The following is a 16,877-nucleotide window of genomic DNA, read 5'->3' on the forward strand; positions in this document are numbered from 1 at the left end:
GCGGCTCTCCACTGAGCGCCAGCAGCACTGCACCCCTGCTGTAAACATCCTACCACTATTTGATTTCCCAAAGTACATCAGCTCACACTTGCTGGGGAATTAAGTTCCATCTGCGAGTGCTCTGCCCAATTTTCCAAAGAATTTGCATTAAGCTGTAGACTTAAACAACCTTCCTCACTATCCACACACCACCAATTTTCATATTATTTGCAAGCTTATTAATCATTCCTCCTAGAATCACATCCAAGTCCATACAGACAACACCTATCATCTAGTTTTCACCAATCCCCTTGGTTACCTCCTCAATAAACTCAATCAAATGAACAGGGAGGATTTCCCCTCACAAAGTCATGCCGATTCCCCATCTCTCCAAGTAAATATAAATCCTGCCCCTCAGAATTTTCTCCAACGATTTTCCTGATGCAAAGCTCACTGGTAGTTATCTGGCTTATCCCTACTGCATTTTCTTTTTTTAAAAAAAGAGGAATATAATGAGCTATTTTCCAATCTTCTGGTACCTAGTCTGTGGCTAATGAAGCTGCAAAAATCTCCATCAGCTCTCTTCCCCTTTGTTCTTCGTAGCATTCTGTGATGGATCTCATCTTCAAGATATCTAACACCTCCATCATCTTAATACTTACATGGTCGAAGCAATCAACATATCTCTCCCTTCACTATCCTCCCCATCTGGGTGAATACAAATGAGAAGTATTCATCGAGGACCTTGCCACATTGCATGGCTCCACACACATGTACCCTTTGGGTAAAAGAGCTCTTAATATATAGAAAGACTGAGAATTCTTTTTAATCTTGCCTGGCATGGATATTTCATGGTCTCTTTTTGCCATCATAATTTCTTTCTAATGTATTCTTCTGTAGTCCTCATTGGAATTTCTTGACTGTTGATGTCTATTTCTATCATTTGTTTCTTTTATTTTCCTGGTATTCAAGGTTCCCTGATCATTACTGTCTTTTCCCTACACACTTACATGGTGACCCTGAACACTTGCCAGTTCTTGTGCAGGAGGCTCCCATTTATCTGATGCCGTTTTACCTGGTGAGGACCCAACACAGATCCTGATTGTACTCCAATAGTTTCTGATGCCAACCTGAAACTGATATTTTTTAAAATCTCTGTTTTCCAATCCTTTATTCCTGCTAAAAACCATTTACTTTTTATAAAACCAAGTTGACTCTGCCTAAGCTCTACTATGTAATCTATCATTTCCTTAATTATGGACAATTTCCAGGCTGATTCAGATGCTTTTAATAAATATATCTTTCCTGTAACAGGACCGATCATGGAGGTAACAATGACTTTTTTGACACGCTGACTGCCATTGAACAGAAGCAGGAGATCATGAAGCGGCCAGACTACACACTGGTATGGAACTGTTGCCAATTCACACTCACTCCCAGAGAACGGTGATCCATTATTCTGCCTGGATATGCTGGCCTTGGCTCCTCCGCAGTTGGACAACAGTGATCCAGCAATTGACCGTGTATTAGCCACATGGTGGGGGGGGGGTGCACCCGTCGAGGGGATGACTTTCCGGATGTAGGGCTGGGAGCAGAAAGTATCGAAGGGCACCGGTAAGCCCGTGGGGCCATAGGTCACATCAATAGTCACCACCTCAGGCAATTCCATATGGTCCATTCCTGTCAGTGCAGCTATTGTGTTCAGAATATATTCAACAGGTTCAAAGAGAACCAATTTGGACACGTTAGACTTTATTCACGCACAGGAAAATTCACAGAAGGTCACACACTCACAAACACAAGCAGAGCAATAATACACAAATAACGTCGGGTGCAAGTAAATAACTGCTAAACAATTTCATTTTCCGATTGTGAAATGAAGGTTAAATTTACAGTACTCACCACCCACAGGCATGGTATACTGAATAACTAAATGAGGGTTAAATCTACAGTACCCACCACCCAGGGGCATGGCATAAAAAGTAAACAGTAACCTAATCACAAGTAATGAGTATGTACACATGAACCTGGTCTCCAGTGTCATGCACGACTCAGGATCCAGAATGATCCTATTATAGTCGGCCCTCCAGGGCTTCCCATGGCCCGCAACCTGGAGTTCAACAATGATCTTAGGGGAGCAAAGTGAGCCAGCTGCTTCACATGGTGGGTTTTTTCAATCCAGAGCCTGTCCACACGACCTGCAAGGACCAGTCAAGCATCAGCCTCATCTGTGGGCAGATCTAACCATTGATTGGCAACTGGAGGACCAATCATACAGCAAATGTGAGAATCAATCATACATCAGCCTCACAGGTTGGCAGATCTAACCCTTGATTGATAGCTGAAGTCACTTCAAATCTGTTGCCTGCTGGAGAAGTCAGGTGACCCTTCCACTATAGCAGCAGACAGTGGATGTCAACAATGCCCAAAAGTGGTGCTCTTCAGTGCCTATGGTCAGTGCCGAAGGAAAGCATCCCTGGTCATGCCTGACAGTGTCCATGATCAGTATCCATAGTTAGTAAACCTAGTCAGTGTCCATCAGTGCCCAGTCAGTACCCATAGTCAATGCCCATCAATACCCATGGTCAGTGTCCATCAGTACCCATGGACAGTGCCACACTGCAGATGTCTAACAGCGTTTTGGAAGCAGTTGGAAATGTAATGAGACCTTTAATTGTTCACTGCAGCCTCCAGAGGACCTCAGCGACTTGGTTCCTCCTCAAACATCTGGATATAGTGACAAGCTGAAGATCTCACACAGAGAGGTAATGCCCACCTTTAATGAGAACTGTCAGTGACCTGAGAAGGTGGGGGTGATTTAGATGGGAGGTGGGAGAGAATGGTGCTAAGTGACATTGTGACAGAAAAGAGAGGGTGCAAGAAAGGGGATCTGGGTGGGAACTCAAGGGAGAGAGTGGAGATCGAGAGCGAATCACTTGTGTTGGGAAGGGATAATATTGACAGAGGCGGTGAGGTGACAATGGTGGTTGGGACATTGCAGAGCTGGCGAAGTGAGCTTGATAGAGGGATTGGGCAGGACTGTGTTGGGATTGTCATGAATGTAAGATTATTGGTGTTATATCTATCACTGCAGCTGTTGCTACTCTATGAGGATGCGCTCTACACCCTGATCCATCAAATCGGGGTTCCATCCAAAACACACGTCACAAATCAAAAGGAAATGATCCACTATCTACAGAAGGTAACCCTGAGAGTTCCACACTCTGTTGCACTATTTGGTATAATCACACTGAAATCCCAAATCGAGTGACAGTTCAACTGGATCACCCAGGATAGCTCTATAAGAGTTTTCTGAAAGAGAGAGAATTTCATATTGAAACCCCAGGATGGGGAGAGGAGAGAAAGAGAGAGAGAAAGAAAGAGACTGATAAGATTGAAGGGCCGATGAAAAAGAGAGAATCAGATTTTAGTTGCCCACCTGGGTGTTAAAGAAATCCTGCCACTCTCCCTTTGTTATTGTTTCAATAACAAGCAACCTTCAAAGCAACCAGTCTGCATCTTATTGAGAAATAGAAAATCCATTCACTGTAGGTTTATGGAGTTATGTAATTGTAGGTTACTGGTTGAACCTTGTAGCACAATTATCCTTTTACCTAAATGCCTGCACTCTCTGCTCACAGCATAGCAAAGTAGCTATTCTTGGGTTATACTTCAGACAGGGAGTAGGCTGGCATTGCCCAGGGTTTCTGCTTCTCTCCCCTGATGCAAAATAAATTAGATTTTCAGATTTTAGATTTATTGTCAGAGTAAATACATGACAATACAACCGTGAGATTCTTTTTCTTGCAGATGAGGCAGTATTACCACATTGGTAGTGCAAAAAAAAAACCCCCAGTATTCAATGTATACATGTAAACAAATAAAGAAATGAAAACAAACTGACAGTGCAATATAGAGAAGATTAATAAGGGCACAAGTGCGAGTCCTTAAATGAGTCCCTGATTGAGTTTGTTGTTGAGGAGTCTGATGGTGGACGGGGGAGCAGCTGTTCCTGAACCTGGTGGTACGAGTCTTGTGGTAGCTATACCTCTTTCCTGATGGCAGCAGTGAGAACAGAGGGTGCGATAGGTGGTCTGGATCCTTGATGATTGCTGCTGCTCTCCGACAGGAGTGTTCCCTGTAGATGTTCTGAATGGTGGGTTGAGTTTTGCCTGTGATGTCCTAGGCTGTGTCCACTACCTTTTGGAGAAATGGATGCCAGCATCAGAACAAGCTGGGAAATTAGAAACAGGGTCCCTGGCAGGGGAGAAAGTGCCCAGTCAGAAAAAGTGACATGTTACTATGCTGTGCAAGAGGCTGAAGCAGCTTTAAATGTTTTGCAGGTCTTCAAGCTTGACCTGTGTGACCAGGAAGCCATGATGTACAAAGTGAAAGAGGCTAAGGTAAAACTGTTGCCAAGTATTAGAATACAGCGCTGGGGTGACCCCTCACATTCTAAATCCTCCTCCAGTACAATCAGGAGACCAGCTGAACAAAGCCACCAGCAAAGGTGGTAGCGTATGTCAGAGTTTCTGCTTCATAGTTCTAGCTGGTGTCAACTTAAAATGATTGATAACTTCTGGTCTTCTGAACCTAATTCATTCATAAAATTACACTCCCTTCATATCAGCCCTAGCTGCAGGAGTAAACTCAGTTTACACTGCTTCCTTCTGCTAAATGGGTCTACCCATTCAAGGACATTGATCCAAATGAGACCAGACAGAAAGAAATGGTCAATCAGGTGCTTCTCTCTGATACTGCTGTTTCTTTTGTGCTTGCAACAAGGTGCGCTCTTGTATTATGTTCTCTTGACTGTCTTCCCAGGGTTTATTTTTGGTGTGGTTCTCTGGGACTATTCTAACTGTCAATTCTTGGGTGTGATTAACAGACTGTGTTGCCAGAGTGGGTTTCTGGGACTTTCTCCAAGTTCACTCTCAACATGTGTTTGTAGGGTACGCTCCTCTGTTGCATTTCAAGAACATTTCCAGAGTTTGTTCCAAGCTGCATCCTAAAAGAATAGAATGAATGTCAGTCCCTGAGGTTTACTCCTCAGATATGATATCCAGAATTCATTTCCAGGATGTCTTGTGTTTTGGGAACTTTAATGACAAAGTACAAAAAGTATCCTTTAGCTTGTAATGAAGCAGTCACATTAGTTGCAACCCTCTGATCTTTCCCCATATCTCTGGAAATCACTTACATAACTTTCCTTTGAAAGTTATCATTTGATTGTCTCCAACATCTTGAGTCAGGCTGGGATGTGCAATCCTTCTGCACTTTGTGTATGGTCTTTCAGTGCCTCCCTCCGAATATATATTTTAAATGGAACTTGAATTGAGAGAATAGAGGGCTGTAAAATCCAGAAGCTCTACCTGAAACATTGGCTTCCCCTCCTATCTTCATTGTCCCTTCTGTGGATAAGCAGAGATTTCTGGCTTTATCTGTAACACTAGACAACAACTTTTTTTTTCTAAAAGATTTGCTTCTTGAAAAAAAATGGGGATTATGATAGACAACTTCAAGCTGAACACAAAGATAATGTCAGATTTGCTGTATCACGTAGGAAGTTGAAGAAACATTAAATTAACTTTTAATGAAATGGAAAGTTGACTCTTCACCTACAGTGGTTACATGATGTAATGTCCTATCTAAGTTTGGAGAAAATTAGATACAACATTAAAGATAGAAAGTTTCAATTTGACAAGACCTGGGCCCTATTCATGGACTTTTATCACAACTGATAAAAGATTTAAGAAGCTTGGAGGCTCCTGGGGCTCTCAATCTGTTGTCTGGAGGTCACTATTTGATCCATATCTTTACAATTTCTACATTAACTTTGGTTAGAGGGAAGGGTTAGATTAGTTATATTAATTTGTTTTTTTTTCCTTTTTAATTATTTTTTAGAATAAATATATAACTATGGGTTTATGTGGTGATTATCATATATCATATCAACAAATAAGATGAAATTATATCTTCATCTACATAAAGGGGTTTTCAATTTTGTTCCATTTAATTTTCATTCAATACTATATTGGATACATTATGAGAAATGGATTAATCGCTAATTAATATATAATAGGATTAGATCTTAAGATGTGTGATATGTATAATGATATGACCTGTTATGCTATTACTAAGACTATGTATGTAGGTTTATATTAAACTCAATAAAAATATTTTAAAAAGAAGAAATGAACTTTTATTGAGTTTAGCGTGTTTAATTACATAATAATGCTGACACATTGCTTTAGTTCAACTGACCTAAAAATATTTTGCCGGTGATTTTCATTTGTACTCAGCATCTGATACCTCTAGTGTCAATGTTCAACAATAGTTAGCCAGCATTGATGGATTCCAGTTGCCCTGGTACCACTTTTCCATGGTCGCAATGTCCTGGTGAAACTATGTTCGTCACTAACTGCACCAAGAAGACCAAGTGCAAATGCAGAAAATGAATTTTCAATGAAATGCTACATTTCATGGTTTTGAATGCTTGAAGGAGACTTAAAATATGGCAGGAAATCACAAAAATAGGTTATATCTAAAAAAACAGTACATATTAGGAAAATTTTAAGGTAATATTTTGTGATCAGCAGCCCAAAATCAATAAAAATACACCCAAAAGTGTTCAGGAAGCAAAAACTTTGTTATCCAGTGTAAATAGACAAAGCATAGTTTAATTTAATGTGGTGATGTAGTCTCCTTCTTTATTGTGCTTGAGCAGGGAGATAGGAACTGCTGCCTTTATTCCCATGCTTGAAGTGATCGATTCTCAGCTCTTCTCATATGTCTACTTCTTTGTGTCTCCCACAGGCACCCTCTCTCAACCTGAAGGTGACCATCTTGGAGGCAAGAAACCTGTTGGCCAAAGATGCCGATGGTGCGTTACCTAGGACCTAGGATCTGCCCTCTGGCAGAAGATATTTCTTCTAATCTTTTCATTAACCCTCAATGCTGGGGCCCTCTGTGGAGGAACTCTTGGCATAAATCAGTTAATAATAAAAAAAACACATTGAAATGCTGGAGGAACTCAATCGATATTTTATCGATGATCCTGGCCTGAGCCCTTGTCGACACTGTGAGACCAGCTGAGTTCCTCCAGCAGTTCTGTGTGTTTTTACTACAATCACAGTGAATGCAGACTTTCAAGTTTTGCTCCATAAATCAGTTAAAAGATCAGGGCTGAAAGTAGACACATTAGTTTACACAGAAACTAATAATGAGCTAAACATACGTGTTAACACTGAGGTTTCTGCACCCATTTGTTCTTTCCCAGGTTTGGGCTATTTGTTATGTTCCAGTATCTTTCCCATTAAAAATAATGCCAGTGTTATGACGCAGCAGGTCAATGGGCCAGCAACCTGTTGAACAACAAGTGGCCATGCTGGAGATGGGAGCAGAGAATGGTTGGGCGGTGGAGTGGAGGGTATGGTGGTGGGGGGGGGGTTGCTGTGTTAAAGCTTTGCGGCCTTTATAATGCACAGGATCTTCCAATCAATTCCTGAGTGTGCACTGAGAGGGCCTGATCACACACATACCAGGCTGGAGAATGGGGCAGCCAGGAAACCAATTGGCTTGCTCATTTCAGAGTGTTCTGTGAGTGCCAAGGTCTCCCATCCCACTGATTACTCTGTCATCGCATTGGTAATTCTATGGTTCATGTGATCAGTCTCAGTGATGTTCTGCGCTACAGGCCTACCTCACACCCACCTGTGGCCTCTTCCAGTGTGCCTTCCCCACTTTTCTTCCCATACTCCCCATGCCAACTGTCACTTCACCCAAGCAAACACCCATCAACCTAGTGATGCACAGGAGAGCTCTCCCACTTTTGTGGATCTCTGCAGGTTTCAGTGATCCCTACTGTATGTTGGGAATCACACAAGGACACACCTCCCAGGAGGTGGAAGAGAAGAAGGGTCGCAAATTCAGTTTTCGGAAGAAAAGGGAGAAGATAGAGAAGAGGTCGAGCTTAAAGGATGTACTTCCAGCCAAATATATCCAGGTTACCGAAGTCAAACCAGACACATTGAATCCTGTATGGAACGAGAGCTACATATTGTGAGTATATTTATGGCTGAGCTAACAATTGTTTGCACTTTGATTATCATTCCCACAGCACAGACTAACAATTTCCATATTTGTCAATACTACAACTTTCTCTCCTCAATCAACATGTCTGGTGACCTGCAAGCCTGTTACAGTCTGGCACCAGCACAGCACTGACAATTGTCTGCACTGTGGGAGGGACAGTACTGAGGGAGCTCTGCACTGTGAAAGGCGCAGTACTGAGGGAACTCCCCACTGTGGGAGGGGCAATACTGAGGGAACTCCCCAGTGTGGGAGGGGCAGTAGTGAGGGAGCTCCGCACTGTGGGAGGGGCAGTAGTGAGGGGTGTTTCACAGTGTAAGGGCAGTACTGAAGGCTGTGTGAAACAAATAAAGGGAGAGATTGGAGCAAAACCAAGAAAGGATCTCTGATGGCAGGTGAATGGTAGTAACTCAGCATAACCAGCCGATCTTTGCATGGGAAGTTTACAGGCAGTGAGGCCAGCCAACAGTGTGTTAGAATAATCAGACCTGGTGGTTACAGAGGAAGGGATTAGCTAACTGGAGCTGAGTGAGTTGACAGAGATAGATGTGGGAAAAACCTCTGCCCAGAATGCTGATGAACACTTTAAGCTCATTTCTGGAGACAGTGGTACAGCAGTGGTGTGGTAGAGCTTGGAACCATCACTCAGCAAGTGAGAAATGATGCCAGATGCATGAGAGAGATCATCGTGAGCAAAGGAAGGGTTTCAGCAAGAGACCCGAGTGTTTGATCTGCTAGGCTCTTGCGTTGTAGCCATCATGTACACCACTCATTTGCTGCTGCAGCCCTCCTTTGTCACCCCAGAGTTTGTTATAATGATTCCCAACTGAATTTGTCAGGCTGACCTATTGACAAAGCCAGTGTCATGCAGGTCTCATCCAAGTATAATACTACCACCCCACCTCCCCCACCCCCTCCCCCGCCATATCCGCATCATCACCCCTTCTAGCCAGCACTCAGACAACTGGAGGTTCCAATGCATTGCAGCTTTGTTCATAGGGAAAACATTCTCTCACAAGTAAAAGGTCTGCAAATTCACCATTGTAATTTTTAAATGTCTTTCTGGTCTTATGAGTCTATATATTTTATGTTGAATCAAGCCTAAAGTATTTAGCTAACTTCCATGCAAATGGATCAGGACTGTTTTACTGCTGGGAGTAGTATTCAGATCCTTTATTCAGATCCTTGTCCTGTCTGCTTTCTGTCAGACAGCCCAGAGTGATCCAATCTTCCAGGGCTTGATGTTTTTTTCAGCTTGAGTGCCACTCTTTGCAGACGATGCCGCTTTAGTTGCCCATTCAGAGCCAGCTCTTCAGTGCTTGACGTCCTGTTTTGCGGAAACTGCCAAAATGTTTGGCCTGGAAGTCAGCCTGAAGAAAACTGAGGTCCTCCATCAGCCAGCTCCCCACCATGACTACCAGCCCCCCCACATCTCCATCGGGCACACAAAACTCAAAACGGTCAACCAGTTTATCTATCTCGGCTGCACCATTTCATCAGATGCAAGGATCGACAACGAGATAGACAACAGACTCGCCAAGGCAAATAGCGCCTTTGGAAGACTACACAAAAGAGTCTGGAAAAGCAACCAACTGAAAAACCTCACAAAGATAAGTGTATACAGAGCCATTGTCATACCCACACTCCTGTTCGGATCCGAATCATGGGTCCTCTACCGGCATCACCTACGGCTCCTAGAACGCTTCCACCAGCGTTGTCTCCGCTCCATCCTCAACATTCATTGGAGCGACTTCATCCCTAACATCGAAGTACTCGAGATGGCAGAGGCCGACAGCATCCAATCCACGCTGTTGAAGATCCAACTGCGCTGGGTAGGTCACGTCTCCAGAATGGAAGACCATCGCCTTCCCAAGATCGTGTTATATGGCGAGCTCTCCACTGGCCACCTTGACAGAAGTGCACCAAAGAAGAGGTACAAGGACTGACTAAAGAAATCTCTTGGTGCCTGCCCCATTGACCCCCGCCAGTGGGCTGATCTCGGCTCCAACCGTGCATCTTGGCGCCTCACAGTTCGGCGGGCAGCAACCTCCTTTGAAGAAGACCGCAGAGCCCACCTCACTGACAAAAGACAAAGGAGGAAAAACCCAACACCCAACCCCAACCAACAAATTTTCCCCTGCAACCGCTGCAACCGTGTCTGCCTGTCCCGCATCGGACCTGTCAGCCACAAACGAGCCTGCAGCCGACGTGGACATTTACCCCCTCCAAAAATCTTCATCCACGAAGCCAAGCCAAAGAATACAATAAACCCAAAGAATCTGGCACCTATGGGGATGCCAGATAAATGAATTTGAGGTTGCATGTTGTGTGGATTTGGTAACTGACTTCTTTTTAATATATTTACTTCGGCAATAATTTTGCTGGTTACCTGAGGCTGCTTGCGTTCCAGATAACGGGGGATTTTAACTGAATGCCATTTGGCCCATTGAGTTTGGAAAAATCCCATTAATCCTAATCCCCCCAATGGACCCCCTGAAGCCCATTCCTTCTCGTATGCCCATCAACATCACATGATTCTTCTTCCCTGCCCCTGTTACGGCGTAATTTATGGAAGCCAATGAACCCACCGATCTATTCAGTGGACTATGAGGAAACTGGAGCCCTGGGGGAAACCTTACATGGTTACGGAAAGAACACACAAACTCCACATGGAGAGCGCCAGAGGTCAGGATCCACCCTTGGCTCCTGGCGCCACGTTACACCTCTGTGCTGCCCAAGTCCTTCCCGTGGCTTTACTGCCACAATTAATTTGTGGCAATTAATTTGGAAATGGCCAGCACTCTCAAACAGTATTACTGTAGAAAAGTGGGGAACCTCCTGACCTTTCCAATATATGTGGGCGCTCTGAGTGGAAGAATCCCCTGGCTGAGTGAGACCCTGACAATCTCCAGCAAATTAGTTTCAAGACTACTTCATTGGCTGTGAAAGTATCAAGAGACAGTATGGGGTCCTGGAAGGGATTGTGAAAAAGCAAATCTTGCTTTCTTTGTTTAATGGCCATTGATTTCTTGTTTATTCCAGTGAAGTGGATGACATCCATATTGACCAGCTCCACCTTGACATTTGGTAAGTGCTTTTTCCCATTGATGTTTGCATGATGTCCTATTTCTGTTTTCCGTCTCTCTTTTTTCTCTCTCCATCTCATTGAGACATATCGTACATACGCGTATAATAGCCGATAACTTGTAAAAGTCGACCCCCTATTTTTAGCCCCCAAAGTTTTCCCTATATCGCATGTAAAAGTTGACCCACCCCCCCCCCCTATTTTTGGCCCTGGCTGCCCACCCACGGTTGCTCCCGATGCCTCAACCGCGGACATACCACTCGGTCCCAGCCGCCCACCTGAGCTCCCGACGCCTCAACTGATGCAAGTATTTACAGTGGTCGAAAGCAGCATGCGTGTAATTGTCAACCCTCTAAATTTTATCCAAAAAGTTGTTCCACAAAATTTGACTATTTCACACGTATATATAGAACTATCCTCTTTCTTACTGTGATTCCCTTCTCCCTCACTTTCTCTTGCTCCATCTGTTTCTGATCACATTCACCCTGCCCTTGTTCCATCTGCCATCCCTCTTTTTCTCATATTTTTTTCTTCATCTGCTCTATTCTGTATCTCTCTCTTTCTTCATATCAGTCTCACTCTCACCCTTGGTCTTTATTTCTTTATGTTGCTTTTACCTTTCTCTTCTTCTCTTGCTCCAAATCCCTTCCTCCTTTGCTGCCTTTTACTTTCATACTTTGATTCTCTTATTACAATTCTTTCTCAGTCTCTCTCTTATTCTCTCTCTAGAATGAGTAAAGGCATGAACACAGGAATTCTCATTCCCCTACCTTCCCAATCCAGAGCTGAGATCCTACATAATTCTGCCTGGGTTCTGAGAGTATGGTGATGGTCATGGTGCCAGGCAGTAATGGCTGTGGCTCCTATAACCCTGGAGTTAAATTGAAAGGAGCACCTTGCTCTAAGTTTGGCAAGAACACCTGTGGCAGGTCTCTCTGAAAGGGAGTGGCCTTTCAGCAGGCTGTTGTTGAGAATGACCTTCTCTGTTACTCCTGGTCCATCAAGAGAGGGGCACAGAGTTAAAAGAAGGGAATAAAGTATGGTAAAGTCATGCCTGACCAAGCCCAATCTCCTCCCTCTTCCTCTCCTAGGAGAAAAATATTTGCTTGACCACGATGTGCCTGGCGAAGATCTCGCCAGTGACACCATGAACAGGAAGGAGGTACAGCTTACACTCATCACCGAAAGACTGGGGAAACCTATTTACCTCCTTGAGCCTATTCCACAATACATTAAGGGTACAACAGATTTATGATTTAAGTTCATACACACTTTTTTCCCAATTTCCTTGAAACCATTGTTAACAAAAAAAAACTCCATTAATCTCAGATTTAAAGTAAACTATGTGTCAATGGCCATTTGTCGAAGGGAGTATGGTCACTCCCCCATCCCATTGGAAATTGTTTTCCTCCACCTCATCTGTTCCATTGAATAAAATGAGCATTTTGATCAAATCGTCCTGTAACATTCTTATTTCCAGGGTATATGACCCCATTTTCAGTGATGTCTCCTTGGGAATCCAGGTGCCAGCTTGTAAATCTGTATTGCACTCCCTCTCAGGAATTGTACTGTATATTTTCCCTAAGCAATGGTTCCCAGAACAGCTCAGGGAACTCTAAATGGGGTCCAACCAGGTCTTTGTATAGCGTTAAGTTGTACTCCAGTCCTCACTACATCCACTGGTCATTTTTACAACCAATGTGCAAGGATGCACAAAATCTTTGGACCACCATTTAGAATGAACACTATTCTATCATTCTCAGATGGAAATTGGACTTATTTGTTTGAAATCCATTTAACACAGTTCTTTTCAATTGTTTAAGCTAATTTTAATAGATTAAATGAAGACTAATCATGTTTCCAACCTTTTAGTAAGACTGGCAATGATTAGGCATCTGGTATATGAGTATCAATTCCATAATCTGAATACAGTGAATCTTTCTGACTTCCAGCATACATCCTTGCAGGACACCATGAGACATATCCTGTTGATTTGACAGCATACCCATTATCTGCCTCCTAGTCAGGCCATTAATTCATGAGCTTTATCTTTAACTGTCTATCACAAGGGATGTCTTCTTTACTGCTTGGAAACTCTTATGAATAAACATTCATAGACTTTCCCTTCTTCATGCTTTAGTTTCATCAATATGATCCACCCATCTTGCAAATCTATGGTGGGTCTCTGAGCAACTGAAGGTGCTCAAAATATTCTGTCTCTTGACATTTAATTTCAGACACATGGTTTCTGGCCCTCTCCTTACTCAGATTCCACTCACTTTCAAGCTGCTCATCCTGCAGGTATCTGAACCCTCCCTCAGAGGCCTTGGGAAATATGTCCATCCAGTGCTACCCGACCGCAGTTTCTCATGTTCAGAACTAGTTGGGTGTTTCATTCCCACCATGACTGTCATTAAACCAACAGGGATCCCACTCCCACCACTGACCCTACACAGGGCTTTTGTTTACCACTAACCACAAACCCACAGTCTGTGTCTCCCCCTGATCCCAACCCACAGCTTATGTTTCCTACTGACCCCAACCCATGGGGCCTGTGTCTCCCCCAACCCCAATCTACGAGATTTGTGTCTCCTACATGATCTCTTACCTCACCACCCCTGCTTCCATAAATGAATGTTTGTCTCTCTCCATTCCCAGACCTGAAACATTAAGTGTTTTTCCGTCCACTCCTGCATGCTGAATAATTCCAGTATTTTCTAATTGCATTTCACATGACTGACCATAGACTCCCAAATCAATTCTGTGTTCTGACCAGCATCATGACAACAAGGTTGCCAAGTAATCTGAGGTAAAGGTTCAAGGATTTTCTCACAGCCTTCTTCAGAAGGTGAAAGATCCACACTGCCTCACTTAAAGTTCAGAAACTATAATGGGAACAGCTTTGCATTCATTGCGGATGCTCAGAAGTCCAAAGTAAATGCCACCATCTCCCAAACTCCTAGAACTGACATCAAGCATTTCCTGCCTTACTTGAGGTGGCTTTTGTGGGTCTCTCCCTGAGTATATTGGCTCCTTCAGAGATTACAGGAGAGAAAGCAGGTCACCTTCAACCCCAAGGGACTGTTGAAGGAAAGGAAGGGTATTAAAGACTAGTCATTTCCTGACAGCCAGTCAGATTAATGGTCCATAATCCTCCACTTTTCCTCACAAGAGTTTTAAGCAGCAGGCTGACATGCTATCTAATCTAAATGATGATTCCTCAAATTAGACAGTGTTGGATAATTATAGTTAGACACCTGTAGCTTCTTTTAACGCTCTGAGATCATTACCATCTGCTCCTGGGAATATGTCATTCTTTAGTGTAATTTACTTCTTCCTCACTCTTATTTTGTTAACGTTCACTTTGGTGTATTACGTCTTGACTGATTAGCATTTTCTTGGATGGCTGAAGCTGCCTCTCTTCTGTAACAAATGCTGAAGCAAAGGCAACCATTTAATTTACAGTATTCGTTATCTCATGTTCAGGAGCCCTCTTTGTTGCTGGCCACTCTTATATTCCTGATACAAGAATGGACATTTTTGTTTAATTTTGATGGTTTTTTTTTTACCAATTTCTGTTCATACACCCTTCTGTTGCTCCTGTTCTCCCATTTTCCAAGATCTGTCCAGTTTTTAACACTTTGCATGCTTTCCATTAATTTCCCTCTGTCCTACATTCTCCCTGGATTTTGCGTAACATCCTGAGCTCATGCCTAGTGATGGGCCTGAACTGATTCTCCATCACAGTAAATTCTTCCCAAACTCTTCCACTGCACTTGAGTGATTTGCAGGTTTGCACAATTCATCATGGACAATCTCTGCCTCGACTGTAATCTAGTCTAAAATCTTAATAGCTATGTTTGTATTTCTAATTAAAGAATACAACATTGGACTCAATCATATTATAATTACAATGATTAAGCATTAAAGATGGTCACGATAATGAGATTGTTACCCATTATTAAGTGTGGCATAACCTGACACCATTTTGTGGATCACATTGTTGCATACTGCGAACCTAGGTTCACCATTCTTCAGACACTGCTAATTTGCTTTTCCTCATTCTCCATGAGAGTTAAGCTCCCCATCAAAATTCCACTATTTTTTATATGCTTGTCTGATGTTATGATGTATGCATTTCACAACGGCCTTCACTCGACTCCAAGTAAGTATTTTTTTCAATGTCTTAATTCTAGCGATGAAGCCCCTCGTCTTGGTTGCTGTTTATTCCCATTAACAATGCACGTGCAACATGAAGCACAGACTATTTATGCTCACTACCATTTTTTCTACCTTACCTGTGGACCTTGCAACTGGATATGTTTACCTCACAGTCCTGAACACCTTGTAGCTGTTTCATACCCTCCAACTTGAACTTGTGCAAGTAATTCATTCAATTTTTATACATTGCGCATTTTCAGAAAGCCAAATTACTCATAGTTCTAAATCATCCATTTGTCCAGTATTCACTCACACTTTTTAAATTTTATTCTCCGCGTTTATTACTTGCATCCTTTGGTTTTCCCTTTACTTATGGTGCCTGACAATTTTCTTCAAATGATTGGCATCCTTTTATCCCATTAACAATACCCTGTATCTCTCAGCATTCCCTAATACGTTTAGGATCCTTTCTGCTAGGATTCTGGTTCCAGTCTAATTTGAGGTTAATGGGACAGTTGTTGCATGTCGCAGTACATGTGCCAGTGTTGCATGGAATGAACGTGCTCAGGGCCACACTAAACAATATCCTTGTACGTTTTGCTGACAGAGGAGTCCTATGATGTGAAAGGGATAACTAATCAGTGCTGTTATTCACTCTTCAGGGACCATGATGATGATGTTTCAGTTGCTGAGGCATGTAAAAATCTAAATCAGATCAGTGGTTTAAAAGGAATGGGCAGGTAGGTCAAAATGCCCTATTCACTCTCAAATCAATCCTTAAATGTCATAAGCTTTGAACTTTTCTTAGGAGACCTTTACAACAATCTTAATTTTAATTCTGCTCCTTGATTCGATTGCCAATTAAGAGAGCATAGATACGCATGATGGATTTCTTCTTAGCTTCTTCAGAGTCTAACAATGTCAATCATGCATTTGCTTACCTTTAGCAAGAACATTTTGTCCTAATGTTCCAGACAGAAGCCACTGGATAAGTTTTTAAAAATAATTTAAATTTAGACATACAGTATAGTAACAGGCCATTTCGGACCACAAGCCCGTGCCTCCAAATTTACACCCAATTAACCTACAACCCCCAGTACGTTTTGACCCCCCCGTGGAAAACCCATGCAGACATGGGGAGAATGTACACATTCCTTACAGACAGCACGAGATTCGACCCCGGTCTGATTGCTGGCACTGTAAAGGCATTGCGCTAACCGTGCTGTCCCATTAGTTCCTTTACCCAGTTTCTTAATTAAAACAATAATTTTACAAAGAAAACCATAAGGTTTTGTTGTAACAGTGTGTAGACAAGGTTCTTCCACGCTCCTTTTCAAGCTCATAACCACCCATGGAAAACTATTACAAATGTTTTCATTTAAAAAAAAATAATTTAATTTAGATATACAGCATGGTAACAGCGTTCCTTCCAGCCCACGAGCACACACTGCCCAAATGCACCCAAGTGACCAATCAACCTGTACCCCTTTGGAAAGCTGGAGGAAACCTGAGCACCCTGAGGAACCCATGCAGTCGTGCGAAGAATGTACAAACTCCTTCT

The 16,877-nt window shown here is 42.8% G+C and overlaps 1 protein-coding gene across 4 annotated transcripts in view; it reads left to right on the plus strand.

Moving 5' to 3' along the window:
* baiap3 (BAI1 associated protein 3) overlaps positions 1-16,877 on the plus strand; it is a 96,172-nt gene that overhangs the window by 24,159 nt on the left and 55,136 nt on the right. For 3 of the 4 annotated variants that reach the window (XM_069906601.1, XM_069906603.1, XM_069906602.1), the window contains exons 3-10: positions 1,294-1,384; positions 2,667-2,744; positions 3,074-3,181; positions 4,323-4,382; positions 6,796-6,862; positions 7,827-8,040; positions 11,113-11,157; positions 15,979-16,056. In XM_069906601.1, coding sequence (XP_069762702.1) covers positions 1,294-1,384; positions 2,667-2,744; positions 3,074-3,181; positions 4,323-4,382; positions 6,796-6,862; positions 7,827-8,040; positions 11,113-11,157; positions 15,979-16,056 — 741 coding nt within the window. The remainder of the gene's footprint in view (positions 1-1,293; positions 1,385-2,666; positions 2,745-3,073; positions 3,182-4,322; positions 4,383-6,795; positions 6,863-7,826; positions 8,041-11,112; positions 11,158-15,978; positions 16,057-16,877) is intronic. The other variant, XM_069906604.1, reaches the window with a different exon arrangement.

This window comes from Narcine bancroftii, chromosome 12, assembly GCF_036971445.1.
Source record: "Narcine bancroftii isolate sNarBan1 chromosome 12, sNarBan1.hap1, whole genome shotgun sequence".
NCBI classification, from domain to species: Eukaryota; Metazoa; Chordata; class Chondrichthyes; order Torpediniformes; family Narcinidae; genus Narcine; species Narcine bancroftii.